This window comes from Chaetomium globosum, genomic scaffold (genome assembly GCF_000143365.1).
Source record: "Chaetomium globosum CBS 148.51 scaffold_1 genomic scaffold, whole genome shotgun sequence".
In the NCBI taxonomy this organism is placed as follows: Eukaryota; Fungi; Ascomycota; class Sordariomycetes; order Sordariales; family Chaetomiaceae; genus Chaetomium; species Chaetomium globosum.
The window spans coordinates 3,577,858-3,601,755 of record NT_165976.1 but is presented as its reverse complement, the minus strand read 5'-3'; the positions used below and the strand labels follow the sequence as shown (position 1 = coordinate 3,601,755).

The following is a 23,898-nucleotide window of genomic DNA, read 5'->3' as shown; positions in this document are numbered from 1 at the left end:
GCGTTTGGAAAGCCCAGCGCTCACAAGCAAGTGATATATGGAGCCTCTCGCTGCACTCGCCGCGCGCGATTTTGGTCGAGAGCCCCGTAGGGATGAGCAACATTTCTGATTCTCGTCTTAGAATGGCGGAGTAGGCGTTGATATCTGTATCTAGCCTCCTAGCTAGCTACCCTTCAGCGTTAGAGCTGATTTGCAATTTTGAAAGAAACGTCTCTTCAGAAAGCTGTAGCCCGAGTGTTGTGATCATCTCCCCCCCAGCCAACTGACTACTTGACTCCTGCAAACATCACTTTTGGTCTCTCCCAAATCCGAGGCCCTCTTTTGGCTGGCAACAAAAACAATCAAAGCTCATCTCACTCTATGAAGTTCATACTTGCAATGCCTGCCATGTCAGAGTCTTCGGACACTATATTAGCGATATTCTCAACCGCTCGGTCAAAGTTCCTCCCCTCTCTACTCTCCTGGAACGTGTTAATGATACCGTCCAAGAGTACCTCTAGAGCTTCGTCGGCATTCCGGGCAGGCCTGTCAGGTGTTTTAGCAGCGATAGAGGGAATTACTCTGGGTTTACCGTCAAGACACTCCCTCATGAATTCATCGACCCGCAGCTCGACTTTGCCCGAGGCTCTAGGAGACTGGTCATCGGATTGGCGGGCCGCTTCAATTAGTTTGAGGCGATAGGTCTCCGCAAGACCATTAAGATCCTCTGAAGGCTCGTTCAAGACCTCATCTCCAACCGGCCCTAGCCTAGCTTGGCACAATGCGACCACAGAATCAAGTTTCTGTGCAAGGACCGGCCGTCTGATTGTATCTGCTGTGTGAGTGACATCCATGTCCCGTAGTTTGCTGATGAGGGTTGCCATATCCTGCCTTGCACCGGAAAAGATCGCGAAAGCCGCGCTGGATGCCTTTCGGAGGGCTGTCGAGATGGCCTTCTTCTCCTGGCTATGCCGGGCACTCAAATTGTTGAGCAAGTTCAAGGCATTTGACTTATAATCCTCGGAGATGTCCCGTATCACCTCCTCTTGGGGTTTCAACGAACGGTGCAGCAGCTGGGGCATAATTAGCTCGTCGATACTGTTTGGGAGAGGAGGAAGACACTCACCGTAACAATTCGGTGAAGAATGGCAGGCGGAGAATCGTCGTCTACCGCTTGCTTCCAAACGTCTTGCGGTCTGGAGCATTCCTCAGCGTTGGATGATAATTCAGGGACGGGAGACAATGACAGCGCCGCCAGTTGTTCATCGGAAAAGAATGCCTCTTGGATTCTCGCTGGCAAGCTATGCTCTATGCCCTGATGGTTGTGCCCTGGTGCATGCAGTTCAAACGAAGGCGGAGGGGTAGAACCGAGCTGTCCATGGTCCACGGATAGCTGTTTAGGTGACTGGTGTTCAGAACTTGGCCCTGTGTTGATCATTATGGCGGTATCTGGAGCATGTTCTGCAATCGTGTTTTCTTCGGTTCTCTCCATGAACATAGGCGAATTAGATCCCACAGCCACGCGGTCTGCATCTGCGTCTGCGCTTTCGCTGGACAGAGTTATGATGTCGTGGTGCTTCAATGGGGTCGGAGAGAGCAAGGCACTTTCTCCCACTGAGTCTGGCAAATGTTTCTGGGGCTCTGGGGAGGGAACGTTGGTGCGGCTATCTCTGCCTTTGAAGGCGAAAACAGGATCACCCTGGCGTGGGCGTTCACTCGGAGCAGACCCAGCCATCGTAAGTACAGCCTCGTCATCCCGACAGTCAGGGGCGCCTAGCGCCTCTCCCTGGTTTGCCTGAGAAGTAGTGTCGATCTTTGCTGGTCCATCCTTGGTCTTGCCTTTCCGAGGACCATCACGACCGAAAGGTTTCTTCGGTACAGACTTGGGCTTGTTGTTTTGAGTGGTGGGTGAGCTTACTCTCTTTTCGGCGATTCGAGCCTTGCGTTGAGGGAGTGATTGACGTCCTTTGGGCGATGGTTGCTTAGCTTGTCGCTTCTTTGGCCGGGGTTCTGATTCTGTGTCTGTAACGTCGCTTAATTCGAAAAGGTCGTCGCCACCCGCCTTCTTTTTTGCCTTGGCCCTGGTCGGAAGAGATCTGGGGGCGGCCTTGACTTGTTTGGACGCCTTTACCGGTCCCTTTTTTGCGTCTGGGGATGTTGTCGTTTTTCTCGATTTTGGGTCGGAAGTTTTCACAGGCGACTCGGATGTCGTCGTTGACTGATTTGGGTTTTTGCGCTTGCTCGTCTTGGGATGTTGAGGCTGCGTCTCTCCCGGAGAGTGGCTGGGTTTAGTTGAGGAGCCTATCTCAGTCACTAGAGCAGGCTGCCTGTTAGCACAAACCTAAATTCCCGGGGACTGGGTAAGAGATTGGGCAGAGATTCTGCCATTGGACTTCGCCGAAAGCTTGTACGTACCCCTCCTCTCCTGGCTCGCGCTTCGTCGCTTTCTCCGGGTAGGGGACAATTCTAGGAAGTCGCCTAGTATCTCGGGTAGGGGGTCCCTCTTCGTGGCCTTTGAGGTGGGGGAGCTGGGAATTGATATGTATTCGAGATCGAGCATATCGCTAACACGAGAAATTGAGGGTGACCTCCTCGGGCTCTCAGTTTCAAACCCATCGATGGCCCAGGTTTCCGCTAAGTCGGCTCGAACGAGGTCGACGGTTGCCGGCTGCGATGAGTAGCGAGTGTATTCCATTGCGAAAGATCAAGAAAGAATGACTAAAGTCGCTCTCTGAATGGGTTGTTTGCATGACACCAGAAGTAGGCGGAAAAGGGGGACTTGCTCGGAAACCGAAGAGGCAGGACAATCTGTCCCGTATGATCTTCCCGGAGAAACCGAAATTTGATTAGATTGGTAAGTCTGAGACGTAGTTGCCTCGCAGCCTAACGCTCGTAAACCAGACACAGCAGGAAGTCGCGGGCCATCCGCTTAGAACACCACTTCGATGTACCCCCGCCGAGAAAGAGGTCAACCCAACATTTAGGTAGTTCACAGAATTTTCAAAGTTTCACTTCTGGCTTGATATGATTGGGACCAACTCAGTCATTTTCCAATCCCCCCAGTCCTCGAAACGACCAAAGTCCCAGGATCCGAGTGTAAAGTTTAGCCCAACCCCGTTTGTACAGGGTTAGGGTCGTGTACCTGCTCTCCAACATGTTCCAAGTGTCAAGCAAGAAGTGCCTAGAACCGGGAAGATACTAGATGAGATGTTACCAATCATGACTGAGTCAATAGGTCAGTTAGTTGGCAGACGTTCGTCTCAATTCATGTGTTGTAGTGGAGAAAGGAGTCGGAGATCACACGGCCGGTCCGGCCGGGAAGGTGCTGAGGATTCTCGGATTTACTCTTTTCGATGGAGCATTTTTTGAGGTGGTTTTTTTAGACCTGTGTCATTGAACTTCTCGATCGGAGAATTCCATCGTAAGACAATCGAACAAAATTACCCTCCTTCTCGGACTCGGCTCAACAGCGGAGGGTTTCTTTGAGTTATTGCTCCATGGAGCTCCGGCCCCACCTGCTGATTGATTACGTGTGCAGGCAGGCTGCCAGGCTGAGAAACGAAGCACAATCGCTCACTCGCCCCGTTGCTGACAGGGAGGGGCGGCCTACTTATAAAACCGCCGATTGATGTCGCCATTCTGCCAGCGGATCACGACGACCACCGCCTCGCCAAACTTCAGCCCTCGGATCCGGACACTGACGTCACACCATGGGTGCTACCAAATCATCAGCCCTTGTCTCAGAACAGGAGGCACACATTCCCAAATCAGAAGACGACACCGCGATTTGGAGTCTTCGCCATATCCAAATCCTTTGGTCCTGGGCCGCTCGACCAAAGCCAGTTCTCCCGAAATATCCCCCGATCTCGTCTATCCCTCACACCTCTGCCGACCGGCTTTCCCAGCCCGACGTCGCTCCGACACCGTTTCCAAGCGAACCGATACTCGCGAAAGCGTTCAATCAAAATGCGCCTGTCAAGCCCAAGACCGTTCTCTATCTCGCTTATGGCTCAAACATGTGTGCCGAGACGTTTCTCGGTATGCGCGGTATCCGTCCGCTGAGCCAAGTCAATGTCGCAGCGCCGTCGCTTGATTTGACGTTTGACCTGCCGGGAATCCCCTACCGCGAGCCGTGCTTCGCCAACACCGCGCTCCGAAAACTCCCCGGAGCGCCGCCGAAATTCCCGCCGGAGCTCCCCCAACCGCCGCAATACGAAGGCAAGGAGGATGGCGCAAATGGTTCAGCACGCCGGCCACCAGTCTGGAACAAGGGGTTATACGGCATAGTCTACGAAGTCACAGCGGAAGACTACGCCAAGATCGTTGCGACGGAGGGCGGCGGCGCAAGCTACCACGACATCCTTGTGCCGTGCCTAGTCCTTCCGCCGAGCGTGCGAGTGCCCGAGAAGCCCACCATTCCCGTGCCTCCGAAGCCCTTCCTCGCGCACACCCTGTACGCGCCGCGCATTCCCGATGTGCCCGACACCGCCAACGGCACGACCAAAAAAGCCGGCGACGACGACGCCCCCACTCCCCCACCCAGCTGGCTCACCCGCCTGCTGACCCCCGTCCGGCGGCCGCAGCCCGACTACGCGCAGCCGTCGGCGCGCTACCTCAAGCTGCTGGCGGACGGCGCGCGCGAGCACGAGCTGCCGCAGGAGTATCAGGCGTACCTGGCGGCGCTACAGCCCTACATGCGGACGACGCCGCGCCAGCGGTGGGGCCAGTTCCTGTTCCTGGGCTTCTGGGCCCCCGCCATCATCTTCCTGATGACGGCCGGGCGGTGGTTCGCCGACGGCCGCGGCCGCTCGCCGCCCTGGTTGCTGACTACGAGCACCGTCTTGTTCAACCTGGTGTGGCTGAGCTATGACTACGTGGGGAAGAAGCTGTTTGGAGATGGGGAGAGGACGGAGGAGGGCCAGGGTGAGGGCGAAACGGAGGCGGTGGCGCCTGTGAAGGCGAGGCGGGGGAGTTTTGCGAGCGGGCTGAGGGGGAAGGGCGAGGTGGCGGATGAGGAGAAGAGGGCTTTGCTGGACGATTATTGATGGGGAGACGGCGAAGGGGAAAAGGTGATGGAGGGGGGGCTCTTTCTTACGCGGATACCATTTTATGACGTTGATTTTGCGGGCGAAATATCCAATTTTAGATGAGTTCTAGATGAGCTCTAGATGAGTTCAATATCATCCATGATATACAGGACGCTTCTTCAAATTGATTAAAGGGCCAATGTCTACATAATCGCTGGTTGTCCCTCGCCCCGTGTGGGACGATGCGACCTCATCAAGGCTAATTAATGCATCTCCATGTACATCGCTCCCAACGCCGCATTTTACTGCCTAAACAGCACAGGAATATCCTTCACTTCAAATGTCCCATCCACAATCCCCTCGACCGCCTTGAATAGGGGGTACTTGTCCTGCACACCGCGCGCCTTCAAGAAGCTCATGACCTCCTTCGTTGTGGAGATACCCTGCAGCTTCTGGCCGTTCAGCTCGGTCCGCTCAACCTCGTAGAGCGACACGCCGCGCTCCACCGCCAGCTTGGAGTAGCGCCAGTTCCGTGCCGACGTGCAGCTCACAATCATGTCGCTCCAGCCGGCGCTCTCAAAAAACGTCATCTCCTGGATCGTCTCGGGGAAGAACTCCTGGCAGAACTGGATCGTCTCCAACATGCCCCGGCGCATCACAGCCGTCTTGGCCGTCATGTTCCAGCCGTGGCCCTCGATGAACCCGCAAGCGAGGGCGACAATGTTCTTGAGCGCGCCGGCAAGCGACACGCCGACCACGTCCGACACCATCGAGACGGTGAAGTAGGGCCTGTCGAAGAGCTTCTGGAGTTCGGCGTGGTCGAGAGGGTGGTACTCTTGTGGCAGGGGCGTGAGCTCGGTCTTGCTGATCTGGCCGCGCGCGTCGCGGTGCTCTCCGTTCGTCCCGTTCGACCCGTTCTCGCCCTGCCGGTCGCACGGCGGTGTGTTGTACGCGATGGTGGTCTCGCACCAGAGCTCGTTCGCGATCTCGTTGGCAATGTTGGCGCCGCTCAGGGCACCACAATAGATCCCCAGCGACTCGCTAATGTATTCGCAGATGAGCTCGACCTTGTCCTCCGTTACCGTGACACCCTTGATGCAGCTCACGCCCCGGGCGTACGGGAGGATCTGGCCCTTGATTTGTTTGCAGACGTTGCCGATGAACTCGTGGGGGAGGTTGAAGATGAGGATGGACGAGTCCTTGACGGCATCTACCAACGAGGGGTTCGCGACGACGTTGCTCGGGAGCGGGATCTTGGGTAGGTACTTGACGTTCTCGTGGTATGTGTTGATCACCTTGGTGAGTTTCTGGGGCTTGTCCCCGACGGCCGCGTGGTGGGGTGAATCCGAAGGGATGGTCACATTCTCCTCGTACACCCACATCTGCACATCCTCTTCAAAGATATCTGAGTGCTCCTTGGTATTCTCGGCGACGAGCTTCGCGACCGTCGTGCCCCAGTTGCACGACCCGACAACCGTCACCTTGTGCTTGCGCCGAATAGAGTCTGAAGGCCCCGCCATTTTGGAAGATTGGGACAGACCGCGAGTATTGTGTGAGTAGTTTCGAGAGAGTGAAGAAGAGGGCAGGCTAATTGTTGAGTAGTTCAGACGCTGGGTTTGAGTTGTTGGTTTAGTAGGCTTCGGACGACCTGGTGGAGAGAAATCTAGACGGTGAGAAAGTTGGGATGAAAGGGACCGAATTGGCTGACAAGGTTTATGCCTGGGCAGTCGGAACGTGCAGCTTCCTGAGTGGATATGGCTGTGGAAATTGGTCACGTTGGTCAAGGAAAAGGCAGGCGGTGACCGGTGGTGGATGCTGGGAAGGGATGGGCTGAAGTGGCAGTTGAAGGGATTCGCCAGCAAACCAGGGATGATTTTAGCATTCCTTTTGTACGGGACCGGCAAGGGCGACGCCACGATCCCTCGCATTGTCAAAATGACCCTGATAAGCCTGAACAGCGCTGGGCGGCCAAAAAGGTTCTCCTATCCGTGCAATCTTTGTGTGCATCGCCACTGACTGTCGGGGAATTTTCTGCGACGCTGTTGGCCCATTCTGCAAACCATGACGCAAAGAAAGGCAGAAAGCTACACCGCCTTCCGTTTGCAGAATGCTCACCCACGAATTTCTAGAAACTCCCATGTGACCTCCCAAGGGGCCAAGGCCACGCCTCGGCCGAACCGATCGCTCTCCCCGTCACCGAGGCCGCTGATCTGCCAAGCATCCATAGCCCCATCGTCTCTCTTGAGAACGCCCGAGTTGTCTGGCTTCTTGCCCAACGGGCCGAGGGAGTTTGCTCAGCTCTGCACGGCGAGGACAGCCCAAATCAACGTAGCTTGCCGCGGCTTACCTCGCCGAAGACCGGGGCATTTTGCTCGGTTGCTTGGTAGGGACATGATAGGTTTCGGCCCGGGCCGAAAGCCCGCCTCGGTCTCAACATCGTCGAGCCCTTGACAGCGTCTCGGGTCGCTGATATTTCCCTAGCTTCTTTGAGATCAGCGACGGGCTAATGTCAACTAACTACCGAGTTACTCTGTAACCAACCCGCCAGCAGCCGCGATCAGCGTGGGCTGAGAGTGCCGACGACCCTCAGCAGTACTTTTGGGGATACTTGATGCCGTGAGTGGAATAAGGTCATTAAGGGCGAAAGATCACACAGTGACGCATCACAGCCAAACAAGCTTGCACCTGATGCTTTTTGACGTTCGCCGGAGCAATATGTCGTACTTCGATTTTCTGCATGGAAGGAACAAAAATCTCTATCATTGAAGAGATCGACATGGCCGTTAGCTACCAGGAACTCTCGCCTTGCCCAGGGGCCTGGACTGGTCGAAAGCACAGACTTGCCAAGAGTTGGTGCAAGGGCGCTGATGTCATCGAACATGCAGACAGGTGGGGGTGGGGGCACATCGAGAAAGCAGCCTCAAATCGAGAGCATTGATAAGTACGAAAACTAACAGAGAAACACCGACAAGTGATGTCGCGACTGGCAGTTATATAGCGACAGCGATTCCTATGTCTTTTTAAACAGCTAGTGATAGAGGTGTAGGGACTGGGAGCTTATTGCCAGATCGAAGCGACGGGATCAGCGACAGAAGCCGTGCGTCCCTACCTTAGCGGCTAGTTCAATCGATGCACATTGCTGCAGTTTAAATATCTCGAGACTCCACCTTCCCACCTTCCCATCCTCGAACCGCCCAAACGAAACAGGAGGGAATGGCAAGGTCCCCATTTGCTGATTCACGTTGGCATGTTGAAACCAACACCTTCGCCGGGCGCAGCCTGCCCACCGTCTGTGCCCCTTTGATGACAACGCGCCAGACCAACAGGCCCGGCAGTCGACCCAAAAGTTTCCAAATTCGGTCGTGCAACAGCTGCAGCGCCCGCAATCTGTGCCCTCGCTGGGGGGGATTTAGGAGTCCCGTAGGCGGCGTCGGGCAACATTGCACCATTGCCCGGTTTCTCTTTGCCTAAACCTACCCTCAAGAGATCCTTGTCGTTGGTGCTTCAAGTTCGCTGCATTTGCCTGGTTTTGGTTTTTAATTGCTTCCTCTGCTCTCTCCTCAATTTCCGGAAAACCTTGGAAACCATCCTTGAACTGATCCGACGCCACCGCTCCATCCGCTAGCTTGCACCGTTGCCACGCTTACATTAGTTCCGGACAACAACCCATTCCCTGATGTCGAGAATTATCAGGTCTATTGCTCTGTGCCTGTGTCTTGTTTGGTGCCTTGGATCCGATCGGCGGCACCGTTAAGACCCAACGCGCGGGGCGATCGACGAAAAGACTTGGCTTCCGCTGCTACCATATTTAGCTTGGAGCTTCCCGAGCTCCGTTTTCCCTCCTACAACATGGTCCCAAAAACCATGGTTTCCAACGAGGTCTACCTGCTGTCGCTAAACGACGATGGCTCGCCCCAGGTCGCCGGCGAGTACATCTATCTAGCGCCCAAGAATAACGACCCTTTCACCATCCGGTTTGCGATCGAGGGCACCTCAAGCATCTGTCGCCATGGCAGTTTGTGGGTCAACATCCCTGAGCAGGGCGCCGAGTTCCACCGCGACCGGTTCCGGGAGTTCAAGTAGGTCATCTTGTTGCCGAGAGTTTCGATCCAAAGGGATGAAATGGGAATACTAATATTTCCGTCCCAGGCTCGTCCCAGACTTCAATCGTACAATCGAGATTTCTATCCCAATCTACGAAGCTGGTGCCTACGCATTTTACACCACCTACGCTGAGCTGCCTGATCTAGCGAACCAATTGGCCCAGTCTGGTGATGATTCGAAGCCCAAGACCAAGACAACACCATGGTATTACATCGACGTTGCCCCGCGTTTAGCGCTGGACGGTCAGCCCCTGCCCCTCCCGGCCTTGTCGGTATTTTCCCTCATCAGCAAGTTCATGGGCAAGTATCCGCAGGATTGGGAACGTCATCTCAGGGGAATCAGCGACCGGGGCTACAACATGGTGCATTTCACCCCTCTTCAGGTTAGGGGCGCTTCGAACTCGCCCTACAGCCTGTATGATCAGCTCGGCTGGGACTCCACCTGTTTCCCGGAGGGCGAAAAGGACGTCCAGAAGATGGTGGAAAGCCTGGAAAAGAATCACTCGCTGCTCAGCTTGACGGATATTGTTCTAAATCACACTGCCAACAATAGCCAATGGCTCGAGGAGCACCCAGAAGCTGGCTACAACTTGACAACAGCCCCGTGGCTCGAGTCCGCTTACCTCCTGGATACCAAGCTGCTCGAGCTGGGGTCTAAGCTGGAGCAGCTTGGCCTGCCGACGGAGGTCAAGTCCCTCGACGATCTCCTCAAGATCATGGAGGCAATCAAGAAAGAAGTCGTCGCGGAGATCCGTCTCTGGGAGTATTACGTCACCGATGTTGAGCGGGACGCCGATGCAGCCGTCGAATCTTGGGTTGTTGGCAAAACCACATTCCCCGAAGGTTCCATCGCGGCCGGCGGCCCCGACTCCTTGCGTTCAGCAACATCGGAAGAGCTCGCGAATTGGTTGGTGGAGCATGGTCTGAAAGGGACAGACCGCCTCGGTGAACGGTTCAGGAGGAGAGTGGACGCCAACGTCGCCGCTGCGCTTCTTTCAGTCCTGTTCGGGAGATACGAAGGCGATAACGGAGCCACTGCCGACCAAGCAGCTGTCAGGTCCAAGATAGTGGAACTTCTCAAGATCGTGAACGTGCCATTTTACAAGGAATACGACACGGAAGTGGACGAAACTCTCCAGCAACTCTTCAATCGGATTAAGTACGTCCGTCTGGATGACAATGGGCCGAAGCTTGGTCCGATAAACCAGGAGAACCCTCTGATCGAGACATACTTTACCCGTTTGCCACAAAATGCAGTCACCGCCAAGCACAAAAAGGAAGACTTGGTTCTGGTGAACAACGGATGGGTATGGGGCGGAAACGCCCTTGTTGACAACGCCGGTCCCGAGTCTCGGGTCTACCTCCGCCGGGAAGTCATCGTTTGGGGTGACTGCACCAAGCTGCGATACGGATCCGCCCCGGAGGACAGCCCGTGGCTCTGGGAGCACATGACCAAGTACGCGCGGATGCTCGCAAAGTACTTTGCCGGCTTCCGGATTGACAACTGCCACTCAACACCTCTTCACGTTGCCGAACATATTCTCGACGAGGCCCGTCGCGTCCGGCCAAACCTCTACGTCGTCGCTGAGCTGTTCACTGGTTCCGAGGATATGGACTACGTGTTCGTGAAACGGCTCGGCCTCAGCTCGCTGATCCGCGAGGCGATGCAGGCCTGGAGCACCGGCGAACTAAGCCGACTGGTCCATCGCCACGGCGGTCGGCCCATCGGAAGCTTCGAGGTGGACGAGATTTCTAGTGCCGAGGTGCGCAGCCATGCGAAAGAACATGGAGCCAACGCTACGAATGGCCAGGAGTACACACGTGAGATCATCCGCCGCATCAAACCCGTCCCTGTTCAAGCCTTGTTCATGGATTGCACACACGATAACGAAGTTCCGGCGCAGAAGCGAGATGCCCGCGACACTTTGCCCAATGCAGCCTTGGTTAGCATGTGCGCCAGCGCCACTGGGAGCGTCATGGGATACGATGAGATCTACCCCAAGCTGGTGGATCTGGTCGGCGAAACGCGGCTCTACACATCAGAGGCGTCCAAGTTCCCCGTGAAGGTCGGAGAGGGCAAGGGTGGCATTGCAGGTGTCAAGAAGTTGCTCAATCAGATCCATACCCTTATGGGCATGGACGGCTATGACGAGACTCACATCCACCACGAAGACCAGTACGTCACTGTCCATCGCGTCCACCCGGGCTCCCGGAAAGGATACTTCCTCATTGCGCATACCGCATTCCCCGGCTATGGCAACGGAAACGGCGCCTTCAACCCCGTTCGCCTCACAGGCACCAAAGCCAAACATCTCGGCAGCTGGATGCTTGAGGTGGACGCGAGCAAGGAGGCGGTGGACGAGGTGCTAAGTGACAGGCGGCACTTGCGCGGTCTTCCGAGCCGCCTCCTCGCGCTCCCCGGTATCCGTATGGAGGTGAAGGGTGATGACACTCTCATCACCGTTCGAGACAAGTTCCCACCTGGCAGCATCGCCTTGTTTGAGACCTGGATTCCTGCGGCGGAGCATTCGAGCGGTTTAGACACTTTTGTTACATCTGGCGCCAAGTCCGCGGTGGAGGAGCTCGACCTGGTCGACCTCAACTTCTTGCTATACAAGTGCGAAGCCGAGGAGCGGGATGCCAGCGAAGGACGGGATGGGGTGTATGACATCCCGGGCCACGGCAAGCTTGTCTACGCTGGCCTTCAAGGATGGTGGAGCATTCTTCAAGACATCATCAAAGACAACAACCTGGCGCACCCCCTTTGCCAGCACCTTCGTGATGGGCAATGGGCTCTTGACTACATCGTGGGCAGGTTGGAGCGTGCATCACAACAGCCACTTTACAACCGCTTATCCAAGCTCGCGGCTTGGTTACGGGAACGATTTGATGCAATCCGTGGGATCCCCAGCTTCCTCCTTCCGCGGTACTTCGGCCTCGTTCTTCGTACCGCCTACATGGCAGCCAACGAGAGGGGCATCTCTCTCATGAACGGCAACATCCAGGGTGGTCAGTGGTTCCTGCAGAGCCTGGCCATGGTCAGTGTGCAACAGACCGGCCTCGTGAAATCGGCCTCCCTTTATCCGAACCGTCTGGTCCCGTCGCTCGCCGCCGGCCTCCCCCACTTCGCTGTTGAATGGGCACGCTGTTGGGGCCGCGATGTCTTTATCTCTTTACGAGGGTTGTACCTTGGCACCGGTCGCTTTGAAGAGGCGAAGGAGCATATCCACGCTTTTGCAAGCGTTGTGAAACACGGTATGGTCCCCAATCTGCTCGGAAGCGGCAATACCCCTCGGTACAACGCCCGAGATTCTGTCTGGTTCTTCCTGCAATGCATCCAGGATTACACCCGGATAGTTCCAGACGGCCTCTCGCTTCTTGATGAGAAGGTGAAGAGGCGATTCTTGCCCTACGACGACACCTGGTTCTCGGCCGACGACCCACGGGCTTACAGCAAAGAGAGCTCAATTCGCGAGATCATCCAGGAAGTCTTCCAACGCCACGCCGAAGGAATGAAGTTCCGCGAGGCCAACGCCGGCCCTAGCCTTGATATGCAGATGCGTGACGACGGCTTCAACCAAGAGATCAAAGTTGACTGGAACAACGGCTTCGTCTTTGGCGGCAACCAGAATAACTGCGGCACGTGGATGGATAAAATGGGCGAGAGCGAGCGCGCGGGCTCCAAGGGCGTGCCGGGCACCCCTCGTGACGGCGCTGCCGTTGAGATAACCGGTCTCCTTTACAGCGCCCTCAACTGGGTAGCATCCCTCAATGAGCAGGGCAAGTACGAGCAATCGTCTGTCCGCAAGGCCGACGGCTCGGAAATCACCCTCCGATCCTGGGCGGACCTCGTCAAAGCCAACTTCGAGCGCTGCTTCTTCGTCCCCATCTCCCCCTCCTCCGACGTCGACCACGACGTCAACCCGGCCGTGATCAACCGCCGCGGCATCTACAAGGACCTCTACCGCTCGGGCAAGGAATACGAAGACTACCAGCTGCGGTGCAACTTCCCCATCGCCATGACGGTCGCCCCGGACCTCTTCAACCCAGAGCACGCCATGCACGCGCTCTGCATCGCCGACACGGCGCTCCGCGGGCCCACGGGCATGGCGACGCTCGACCCCAGCGACCTCAACTACCGCCCGTACTATCGCAACAGCGAGGACAGCGACGACTTCGCGACCAGCAAGGGCCGCAACTACCACCAGGGGCCCGAGTGGCTGTGGCCCACGGGCTTCTTCCTGCGCGCCCTGCTCAAGTTCGACCTGCGGCGCCGCGCCCCTGATGACGCCGAGGGCCGCACCGAGGCCTTCCAGCAGGTCACGCGCCGCCTGAACGCCTGCAAGGACATGATCCGCCGCAGCCCCTGGGCGGGCCTGACCGAGTTGACGCAGAAGGGCGGGGAGGAGTGTCCTGATTCGGTAGGTTTTTTCTTCTTCTTTCTTCTTTTTTCCTCTGTCCTGTTATTTCCCTTCTTGTTTGTTTTGCTTTGTCTGCACTCTTTTGCCCCGATGCGGCCTTTTGCTGACGTAAGGAAACCCCGAAAAACAGTCCCCCACCCAGGCTTGGTCGGCTGGCTGCCTCATTGACTTGTACATGGATGCCGCGGAAGAACAGGCGCGGCTAGGCGCAAAGGAACTGCCGTTGAGATGAAAATGAGGTGAGATGGGACAAGATGGGGGAGGTTGGGATACAGACGGGGGCGTTCCGATGATGATGACACACGTAAAGGAAGAGCACGGGTGGGTAACTATTGTTTTGCAGTATTGTTAGCGATGCATAATGGTATGGATATAGTAATAAATGAAGCATTGTTTTCGTTATTGGGAGTTTTCAATGGGTGACATGAATGTGTGGGTTGTGAACCGACCGATCGCTCCAGGGGAAAGGGGGTAAAAGGGGATAAAAGATTAACTAACTACGGCTAAAAAAAGGAAAAAAAAAAAAAAGAGTGCAAGTCCCCTCGACCGGAATCGAGCCGGTGACCTTTCGGTATCAATAAATGCCTTTACAGCCGAACGTGATAGCCAACTACACCACAAGGGGATTCATGGATTGTTAAAATACTTTTATTCCAAATTCAGCTTATCGCCTCCGCGTCGTCCTCTCCAGACAATGACAGGAGTGACCGTGCCCGCGCGCAGCGGGCACGCCAAAGGAAGCCTGGAGGAACTTGCCGGCTGCAGGTAGGCCCCATAGCGGAGTCAACGATGTAATTGTTAAAGGTGGAAGAAGAAGCCATCTTGACTGCAATGGAATTATAAACAGTATCAGGAGATGATTGTAGTTTAGGTCAGAAAATCGGGATGGAAAGAACGTATCGAGTTCCTTGGATTGGGAAAATGGAGCACCGCGGTGTAAAAAAGGTGGCCTCTAGCACCGGTTTGACCTCATCGCCGATGTATGACGGCGCATTCTTGAGTCTCCAGTAAGCTATATCGTCATCTAGGGGCTTCAGTAATCAGATCCCGTAAAGATTAACCTCTGTGGCGTAATCTCACAGAGCTGATAGGTTCCGTGTATTTTGTGCGTCAAAGAAGCAATTTGCTTCGCTACCCTTCGTCACGTAGACGACCATCGAGCCGTAGGCCTTGCTTGTATCCTTCCTGCTGAGCCAGGCAATCTTGGCAATGTTGACGTTGTTCTCTGTAGTCGTGGTTCCAGGAATGGGACGTCATGGCCGAATCAGCGCAGACTGAAGCTGCTGACGAAGAAGCGGGTGCGTCGCTCTAGTAGTAATAGTCAACCCATAATAGATGTTGACCCTGCAAACCTCATCTTTCGCCACTTTTTGACATAAATCCGACTTTTTTGTTCGTGTTCGTGATTGTCAAGGAATGCGCGACGGAGGCATGCAAAAGCAGGAGCGAAGCAGCGAGCCACAGGGCCCTGACGCCAAGTGCGGGTTAGCGGCTTTTCTCCGGCGATCCGATTGGCCAGGTGTCAAAGCATCAAATGGTTCGTGCACCTCCACCGCCAAGACCAACTGCGAGATGCCAATTCGACGAAGCAAAATGCAGATGACGCCAGACATCGAGATGCTATCGAGAGAAGTCGAAAGGAGAAAAAAGCCAAAATTCTACAGTGAGAAGTCGACAGTACAGGTTAGAAATGACACCGTTTTTTGAGTTTTTTATGGAGTAAAAACTGGTCCGTGCTTATAGCAAGGAACCTGGAGTTCCTCCAGGCAAATGACTCGACAGGAAAGGACAAGAAAGAAAAAGAAAAAGAAAGGACAAGAAAGGAAAGGAAAAGGAAAGGACAAGAAAGGAAAGGAACAAGAAAGGAAAGGAAAAAGGAAAAGGAAAACAAGAAAGGAAAGGAAAACAAGAAAGGAACAAGAAAGACAAGAACAAGACAAGAAACAAGAAACAAGAAACAAGAAACAAGAAAGAACAAGAAAAAAAATTAAAAAATTTAACGCTGGAGGCACTTGCGAAACTACCACTCTGAAAACGTGATGCTCTATTGTGGTTATGAATTGCGATGAACTAAGAAATAGGTATAAAGGATCGGTAGGAACATGCCAGCCTCCTCTCTTCAGCCCTGTCTACGGGGTGAGAGAGTAAAAAAAAAAAAAAAAAAAAAAAAGGAAGCATGCCCGAGTTTGCCCCCAACGCCTGTCCTCAACGCCAATTGCCGAGGCACCCTGTCATTTCCCCAATCCTGATCTTGCCCTCCCAACCATCTCTTTTGTAAAAAAATAATAAAAAAAAAAGGAAGAAAAACAAGGTATTCCAAAGCTGATTACAACGGGGTTTGTGGAATGCGACCGTGCTTCGGTACGCAAGCGTCGTAACAGGCATGTTTCAAGAAGTCGAATGGGGTATGGCCTGTTTGTCCATTCAACCCCTCCACTCCATGACAGACAAAGGGACATATATACGGCGTCTAGGTGGAATGTGTAGTGTGTGAACCCGGGGTTGTGCGGTGCTCCGTCCGGTTCCTTCATGTCCGCCCCCCAAAGGCCCACTTCTTCTTCTTCTCTGACTTCTCGCCGTAAATGCCGGCAGAGCTGATCGGCGCCGGGTCGAACATGCCGGGTCCGGGGACGTGGACTGAGCCGGCACTGCTACCTCCGTTGGGTACTACTCGCCCGGATTCGGTGGCATGCGCCAGATTGGAGTTGAGCGCATACACGCGGTCCTTCTTGCGGATGTAGCGTCGGCGCCAGACGCAGGCGCCTACCCAAATGCCAACGATGGCGACGACCATGATGACAAGGAAAATCACCCATTGATAGTGGTTATCGAGCCTAACAATAGCATACGGGGTTAACACAGCATGTCCACGTACTTGAGACAAGCGAGGAATGGATCGACCGCCAGCGACAGAATGGCGAGACGCCGTTTCCACGTGGAACCGCCGGTTTCAGAAAAGAGGGCTATCATACCAGGTTCCTCCGCCTCCGTTATTGTTCTGTGGCCGTGACGTTGCTGACGATGTGGGCTCTGTATTTCCCTGCCCACCTCCGACATTGTTACAGAAATTTGTAAACCAGCCCTGAATGCTGCTCAGATCGGCGGGGTTGGCGGTGCAGGCGCTGTCACAGACGCCGGCTGTTCCGGACTTGAACGGGGCGAGCTTTGGGTCGTTGCAAAAGCAGCTATCGTAAACGTTTGCGTCCGCGGTCGGGGCCGCTGGCGGTACGCAGGCGCCATTCACATCGAATAAGGGGCCGCATTGCGACACACAGGCCGGTAATGTTGCTACCGGGATAAGTGTTGTCTCTGCGATAACTTGTCAGCAAGCCGGTTCTGTTGCGAAGGAGCGACGTCTACGAGGAAAGGACGGAATGGTTTCGGTTCTCGTACACAGGGGGAGGGGGAGGGGGAGGGGCATACCCATCTTGGATAAATCCTAAGCGATGTAGCGACGGTTGTGGTTGCAGCTGGTGAGGGCTGCAAAGTTCGAACGAAGGTCGAAATTGGTGATAGAAATCAACACGCGCAAGTTGTCACCGATGTAGTTGGCAAGCACCCGGTCGAAACAACCTGACCCGGCCGTAATCCAAAATGGTGATGACACAGCCACAGGGCCACCAAAAAGGTCGCGGTGGGTTCAAACAAAGGGTTGTTGTGTTGCACCGAAAGCAGTGATGCTCATCGAACCACAGTGTCGCCGACGAGACAAAAAAAACCGTCCCTCGTCCTCCTCCTTTTGGAATTCGTTTGCGCTGGGAGTTCAGCCCCGGAACGCTCGGTCGGTTCCCTCGTACTTTCGTATTCGCGATGTAATTAATCCCACTGTCGCTGCGGTCGGGGGGAGATTGGCAGTTATTGCTTCGTGGTTGTCAAGTCGTCCCTGGTTCTTGTTGCAAGACTAAACGGCGAAAAATGTAATGTTTGTTCAAGGAATCGGATCCGGATCTTGCTTGGTTGTGATATTCTGGCAATCGGTGGTCTCTGGGCATTCGTAATCGGGGCCGAAACGAGCGGAAGGGGTCCCTGGGCGGCGCTGATACGTTCGCATGCAACTCGGCTCGGCGTTTCCAGTCTCGAAAAGACGTCGTCGCCGACAAGGGATGAAAGCGAGTGCAACGTCGAGAAGAGGAGTTGGGCGGGTGGAAATGAGACCAAACGAGCGGAAGAAATGATGGCGAAGTGGGAGAATCGGGGATGGCAGCACCGGGCTAGCACAACCTCAACCTGATCTTTGTGCGAAGTGCGTGGGTGCAGGTGGTCCTCTGGGCTGAGTGAGACCTCCGAACGGGGCGCCAGAGGCCGCGAAGCAGGGAATTGAGCCTGCTGCCGAGCCAGATTGGGCGGCTGGTCCAGGCTTTCGAGCACAGACCCCAGTGGGGCATCTCCAGATGATTGGTGGACGGGCTCGACGGAACTCGTATGTCAGACGCGCCAATAATTCGCATTTTGCGGTGGTCTGTTCCTTGGTCTTCCTTGGCTGGCTGGATGGTTGGGCGGGCTGGTGGGCTGGTCAGCCAGCGAACAATGGATAAGAGGGCCACCTGAGCGCCTGTTGTCTCGGGCCCAGAGACTGGGTTGCCAATCGATTTCCAGTTGCGGTGTGGATATCTTGACATCCCAAACACGAGGAAGCCTCGATTTAGGCCTCGACATTGATTCATCGTGCTCCCGCCCAGGCCAACGCCCGCTCCTCCCGCCCGCTGCTGCGGTCAGGAACCATGTGGCGCCGAGATCTGCCCCCATAAATATCGACGATCCTACCAATCACTCGGGCCGCTCTTCATGCCGAGAGATGGATGATCGACTTGCCCGTTTTGTGCGACTTTTCAACGGGTGTTCCGCTGCATTCATTCATGGTTGAATGCGCCCCCGAGGTTGCAATATTGCTCCTCCCCTTGTTATACGTCATGCCCCAATTGATCCTTCCAGCGACCTCCGTCAACCGTCAAAAACCCGCGATGAAAGATGCAGCTACCGAAGATGAATTTGCCGAACCACGGGCAATTCTCACCATACTGTGTACATGTATGCACAGACAATGAACACCGTTCATTTTCAGCCAACTCTTAGCGCGCGGTCTGATTAGTGCCGTTTTCGAGGAGTTAAACACAAAGCGAACCTGCAACCCAGTTCTGACACGACGATGACGCGGCCGCTCTTCAACAATGGCAAGCCTCATGAGGCCTCCAAAATGAGTGGCAGACTTGCGCCGTAATTTCACACCTACTTCGTAGCTATGCTAGCAGATCTGGCAGCGACAAAAGTTGGCTTCGCACATAAACCCAGGTTAAGAGCCACTACGGATTCGCTGCTGTCATACATGGCTGCTGACCGATCGAGAGTCTAACCAGCAAACTCTGTAAGAGTGCTAGCGGCCTTGTCGTCCTTTCAAGACGCCACAACGTGCAGCGGCGTCTGACCCTCACGAGCGTTAGTCCATTACCGCACAGAAGATGATGTTTGAAAACATGCTGTCCTATCTCGCCCCAGCATGGACAACTGGTACCTGCTTCCAATAGCACTTTGAACGTTGTATGGCAGTTGTCGCATCATAGATAAGTCAGAATTAATAGATGAAGTACTAGATAAGAGTACTAGATAAGAGGAAGTTAACGCTGGCTCGAAGACAGCTTCGTACTTGTCTATAACTGGAGCCACCCAAGACCATAATACGGATCCACTACATCGGAAGATGCTTGACCTCGCCCCCACAACTCCCTCGCTCCAAAAACGTCCGTTTTGCATACAGATGAATATAGGTGAGTCGTAAGCGTACCAACTGAACACTATGGTAGGCCCTCTTCGGTGGAATGCGAATCCAGTCGGCGTGTTAGCTTGACACACCCTTATGGACCAGAGCGTCGTTCGTGCCACCCATGCGAACTGGAACTTCTTCACTCATATCGCGGAAACTGATAGTACCCGAAGCGCCTGCGTGTATGAGAGCCGGTGGTGGTTGAGGAGGCAGGCGGAGCCGTCACAACCGCGTTGAGAACATGAGACGAGGGAACTTTCATTCTACCAAGAATGGAATCACCAAAAAGAGATAGTTATTGTTGATATTGTTTCGATACTACTATACAGACTTGGAAAGTTGAGCGAAGTCATTCGTACATACCTGTGGAAAGCAGTTGAGGCACACCCTCGGGGTCAATTCCAGGTTTCGTGGGGGCCATGCCGTTATGGATTTCTTTGTCTAACTAGCTGTACTAATCAAAATTGCAAAACACATGGCTGAGAATCCATTATACATTTCCCCTCCGTGCTCTTAAATCATAGACGTCCAGCTCACCGTCCGTTCGGAAACAGAGACATCGTTCAGTAACGACGCGCAAAGGCCGACTCTGAATATCCCCAATTCAGGTAAGCTCGCTTTTCCCGGGAACTGATCGAAACATGTGATCGGGAAAAGTGCCCTCCTGACCCTGAGGGATTTACAGCATCACACCGTCCAACGAAGCTCAAGGAACTGATTACCAGAGTAGGCAGGATTAACCGGCCATCGAAAATAGGAGGGGATTCTTCAAAAACCTGGTACCTCGCGCCAACCGAGTAATCATGTCCATGCGTCCATGCTCACCGCCAGGCCGGGGCGCTGCTGAAGCAGATATGGCCTCCCACGATTGCTATCGCCGCAATCTGGGCGTACTACCACTCCCTTCTCGCCCATGCGAGGAGCGATACGTACGTAAGGACCGGTGGGTGAGTGGACAAGTGGGGTCGCATGACGCGCTTCTTCAGCCCACCCCAGAGGGAGTCGAAGATTTATGTGTGTTACCCATAATGTACCGGCATAGAAGGCTGGAACCCCTTCCTTGGGCGGCCAGCTGGGAGATGTGGCAGCACCCCTGCTGTGTACACTCCTGTGAGGGTGGTTCGATGTCGACATTGAGTCCTCTCACCGGGGGCGGGTGTGGTCGGGTAACCATAGCTTGCTGGCCATCTAGGCCTGGCTTATTGCCTCGTAAACTGCGTCTTGACAACGCAGGGCCATATCAGACCAAATGGTGTTGCTGGATCGAGGGTGAAGTCAGCAGTTTCAGGTACGTACTGTTACACAACCTCGACCGGCATCGTTTCCGCGGGTTCAGCTCACGCCGGCGGCCGCATGAAGCCCGCTGCCACAGGCCTGCGCCCGAGCCGAGCATCGCCCTCCTCCCATGAACTGACGATCCCGTCGTGTCAACACCCGTGTCGGCATGCCTCCAGTGGCTCGATGACATCACGTACCTTGCGGACGGCAACAACACCCTTCTAGATTCCCGACGTCGTTCCCGCACGCGAGATTCGGCAAGGCGTAGGGCTCCTTGACCCGACAAAAACTCCGTGTTGTCTAAATAGCGGTGAGATACTCGCCCCGGTCATGCGATCCTGCTGGACTCGCACGGCATGCTTAGGAGCCCGAGGATCGGCCCACCCGACACGGGGCACCTTCATCGCCATACCGGGCATGGGCCGATCAACAGGTGGTCGCCTTCATTGCCAAGATGAGGCGTCAGATTGTAGCTGGCGGTGCCTTGAGAGCTAATGAGATGTTGGTGTCTCGTGATGACGGTTTCGGCCGAGACGGATGACAGCCACTGCATCCTTCGACGATGGCCGCCCAGGGGGTGCTGGCCGGCTAGCCTTTTGGAAGTGCAGCGAACGCAAAGATATCCCGCAATGCAAGGCTTCGCTTGAACTTGGCAAGCTTTGTCTCATGCGGTGCAACCTGGCCATATGGAAGTTGCGAGTTGTGAAACGACGGTATATCCCCCGTGTGGTTATGTTGACAGCCACACATGGCCGGGAATCATACGGATGGGACGCTTGCGCGGTCGTACGGACCCGGAGGGTTTCCAAGGAGGCGGTGACGGCGAAGTTGGATCATGGATCGAAACCCGGCACTTATGCAAGGAGTGAAGAATCCCAGGGCGCGTCGCTCACATTCGTAGAATCCCGATCGGGGCGATCCGAGGCCAAGAGTTTGTCGTCTCCCCCAGAAATTCCGGTTCCGGGTACGCCATTCTCCCGTGGTGTTGTACGAGTTCATCGTACTGGCCCCTGTAGTTTTCGATGAGCATCCGGAGGAATGCATAGTCAAGCTGGGCATGCGTCTTGAGCAGAAGGTCTTGAAACTAGCCGGAAGTGGCAGAGAGCTAAGCAGCATATTGGAAGGGTGACTGACGCCGTGTCCCTGAGGGGCCACGCGCCACACCGTGGTGGACGTGAGGAAAGATGATAGACGCCATATAGTTCAAAATTGCCAACCAAATGATATCATTTGGCAGGTCCCGGTCATGAGGAAGCTGAGTCCTGCTGTCAAACACACCATGGCTAGAGTTTGGTGGGTAGTACCCAGCTGTCAATCTTTCGGATGCCCAGTTTCAGTGTCCCGGAAGCTGAAGGGAACCGCATGTGGCAACGGGTGCTGTAGCCCGGCTGTGATTGCCTCGGCTCCGCGGCGGTAGGTCTTTCCAAGTGAGGGCCGTTGATGACAATGTCCCAGGGGCACGAGGCAGTTGGGGAATCATGCATGGTCGATCCAGTCGGCCGCCATGCGGTTTGCTTCGATTGGTGCCCCTGTTTTCCTTACAGATCAGTTGCTGGTATGTAGGAAGCCATTTGGGCGAACATGCAACACACGCCGTCCGCCGCCATTGCCGAAAGCCACAACCCCTTTTTACTGCAGGTCACGGTCCAGGGGCGAGCAGGCCACGGCACCCAATCCTGGGTCACGGCACACGTCCGGTGGGATTACGCGCTGCAAGTACCCGTCGCTAACCTGTCATCCTTGCCGCCTTGTAGAGATGTATTTTAGATGCCTCCGGACGTAGGAAAAGGGAATCAATTTTCCTTTCAGAACCAAGATCTTAGGCAAGGCAACCCCGCTAGCTCTCAAGAGTCTTGTTGTTGTACGACGCGAAATGCATCGGTATTTTGTGGTTGATCTTCGAGGGCTCGGCGTAAGGATGTCGAATCGGAGCAGATAAGGGGTGGCGGTGAGGGTTTGAGTATGCCTCCGGGAGGATGTGATGCTTGGTCGTTGCTGATCTGTCGACCACCTGGGATGCAAGACAGGGAATCCCCCTGATGACACAGAGAACTCGGCATGTTTGACAGTTAGGATTGCCGGCTTGGGAACGGTAGTGGTGCTTCAGACTAAGCCAAAGGAAGAAGGCCGTCGAATGTCGTACAGACATAGAGGCCGTCCAACCTAGGAATTAGCCATCATTCTGGCGGTGAATGTACATTAGTTCTGGTGGCCGTCCGAGGTTTTCGCTTTTCGAAGAGGGCCATGGTTATGCATGCGGCCCTTCCATCAAAGCTGCAGTCCAGCATGTCAGTTGAGCGACCCGAGACATGCCGGATGTGACCCTCGAGGCAGGGCCAGAGGGCATGTGAGCAATACGCGCGCTGACGACGTCAATGTGTGAGAGATGTTGGGTTTCCGCGGCCATGGGAAGTCATGGCTCAACAGAGCATCATCGACTGACGTCCTTCCTTCGCATCTCGTGTATAAAGTGGTGGTCCCGCGCCATTTACCAGCTCCCGGATCCAAACTTCCATCCAAAACCCGGTCCATCATCAACAGCCCAACATTGTCAACACCAAAATCCAACGCCGACCAATAACAAGTCAACATGAGTCACTCGTCTTCCACCCATTCATACTGTCAGCCATGCCCACCCCCAGCTCAAAGAAGATAAAGCTGATTCAAATTTTGCAGCTCATGGAAGCAGCTCCAAGCCCAAGTCCAAGGGCAAAGGGAAGGACAAGTCGGACAGGAAGGGGAGTTCGAGCAGAGACAAAACCAAGTCGACATCCAACAGGGACCCGTATGCAACGTCTCTCAGCAAGAGTTCGGGCGTGACGAGGTACATTGAGGAGCCGGTCCATGACGGCGCTTGGAACCCCATGGCGGCTTCCGGCGCGAACCGATCGTGAGAAGTGGGTTGGAGTAGTAGAGTTGGTTGTCGGTGGTAGACGGCATGCGATGAAGAGAAGGTTCGAGATGGATGTTTGTCGTTCGATCCTATAGGCGGCGGTTGTCTGATTTTGAACTGATTGGTATCGTCGATGTCTCGATCATGAATAATTTCTGCATTCAGCCCCTTGTGCATGGTGTGCATGGTTCAAGCGTTCAGTATCTCGACGTTTGGAGCATGTGAGTCTGCCCCCCGGACACGGCGAACATCCCGGCCCCAGATTAGGTGTGGTCTCCGGTGCCGCTTTGTAGCCGTTGTGAGGGAGAGGGGCAGGGTTAGATGAAAGGCTGTTTCGGTACAGCTTACGCAGTATCGGCAGCGATGACAGAAAGGGGCCATGACAACCAATGGCTCCAATTCTGTCCGAGGTGGCCGGCAATGCTTTTTAGAAGATGCG

General features: G+C 54.8%; 8 protein-coding genes and 1 non-coding gene across 9 annotated transcripts; 3 read left to right on the top strand and 6 right to left on the bottom strand.

Moving 5' to 3' along the window:
- Positions 1-353: 353 nt before the first annotated feature.
- On the bottom strand, positions 354-2,674 carry CHGG_01164 (uncharacterized protein; the record flags this gene model as incomplete). The annotated part of the gene is made up of 3 exons (XM_001220384.1): positions 354-1,052; positions 1,106-2,280; positions 2,395-2,674. 3 exons carry the CDS (start codon positions 2,672-2,674, stop codon positions 354-356), a joined length of 2,154 nt encoding a protein of 717 aa, XP_001220385.1.
- A 1,015-nt stretch (positions 2,675-3,689) lies between these two features.
- CHGG_01163 (uncharacterized protein) lies at positions 3,690-5,024 on the top strand (the record flags this gene model as incomplete). Its single annotated transcript, XM_001220383.1, has 1 exon — positions 3,690-5,024. One exon carries the CDS (start codon positions 3,690-3,692, stop codon positions 5,022-5,024), a length of 1,335 nt encoding a protein of 444 aa, XP_001220384.1.
- Positions 5,025-5,308: 284 nt separating this feature from the next.
- CHGG_01162 (uncharacterized protein) lies at positions 5,309-6,526 on the bottom strand (the record flags this gene model as incomplete). Its single annotated transcript, XM_001220382.1, has 1 exon — positions 5,309-6,526. One exon carries the CDS (start codon positions 6,524-6,526, stop codon positions 5,309-5,311), a length of 1,218 nt encoding a protein of 405 aa, XP_001220383.1.
- Positions 6,527-8,870: 2,344 nt separating this feature from the next.
- CHGG_01161 (uncharacterized protein) lies at positions 8,871-13,762 on the top strand (the record flags this gene model as incomplete). Its single annotated transcript, XM_001220381.1, has 3 exons — positions 8,871-9,085; positions 9,156-13,530; positions 13,661-13,762. 3 exons carry the CDS (start codon positions 8,871-8,873, stop codon positions 13,760-13,762), a joined length of 4,692 nt encoding a protein of 1,563 aa, XP_001220382.1.
- Positions 13,763-14,067: 305 nt separating this feature from the next.
- On the bottom strand, positions 14,068-14,155 carry CHGG_11137. Its single transcript has one exon. It is a non-coding gene; the product is annotated as a tRNA-Tyr (tRNA).
- Positions 14,156-16,057: 1,902 nt separating this feature from the next.
- On the bottom strand, positions 16,058-16,587 carry CHGG_01160 (uncharacterized protein; the record flags this gene model as incomplete). Its single annotated transcript, XM_001220380.1, has 2 exons — positions 16,058-16,364; positions 16,442-16,587. 2 exons carry the CDS (start codon positions 16,585-16,587, stop codon positions 16,058-16,060), a joined length of 453 nt encoding a protein of 150 aa, XP_001220381.1.
- A 1,891-nt stretch (positions 16,588-18,478) lies between these two features.
- Positions 18,479-18,855, bottom strand: CHGG_01159 (uncharacterized protein; the record flags this gene model as incomplete). Its single annotated transcript, XM_001220379.1, has 2 exons — positions 18,479-18,548; positions 18,761-18,855. The coding sequence occupies 2 exons, from the start codon at positions 18,853-18,855 to the stop codon at positions 18,479-18,481; spliced, it is 165 nt and encodes a 54-aa protein (XP_001220380.1).
- A 1,632-nt stretch (positions 18,856-20,487) lies between these two features.
- On the bottom strand, positions 20,488-20,756 carry CHGG_01158 (uncharacterized protein; the record flags this gene model as incomplete). Its single annotated transcript, XM_001220378.1, has 2 exons — positions 20,488-20,546; positions 20,630-20,756. The coding sequence occupies 2 exons, from the start codon at positions 20,754-20,756 to the stop codon at positions 20,488-20,490; spliced, it is 186 nt and encodes a 61-aa protein (XP_001220379.1).
- A 2,400-nt stretch (positions 20,757-23,156) lies between these two features.
- Positions 23,157-23,460, top strand: CHGG_01157 (uncharacterized protein; the record flags this gene model as incomplete). Its single annotated transcript, XM_001220377.1, has 2 exons — positions 23,157-23,187; positions 23,243-23,460. The coding sequence occupies 2 exons, from the start codon at positions 23,157-23,159 to the stop codon at positions 23,458-23,460; spliced, it is 249 nt and encodes an 82-aa protein (XP_001220378.1).
- Positions 23,461-23,898: the final 438 nt, after the last annotated feature.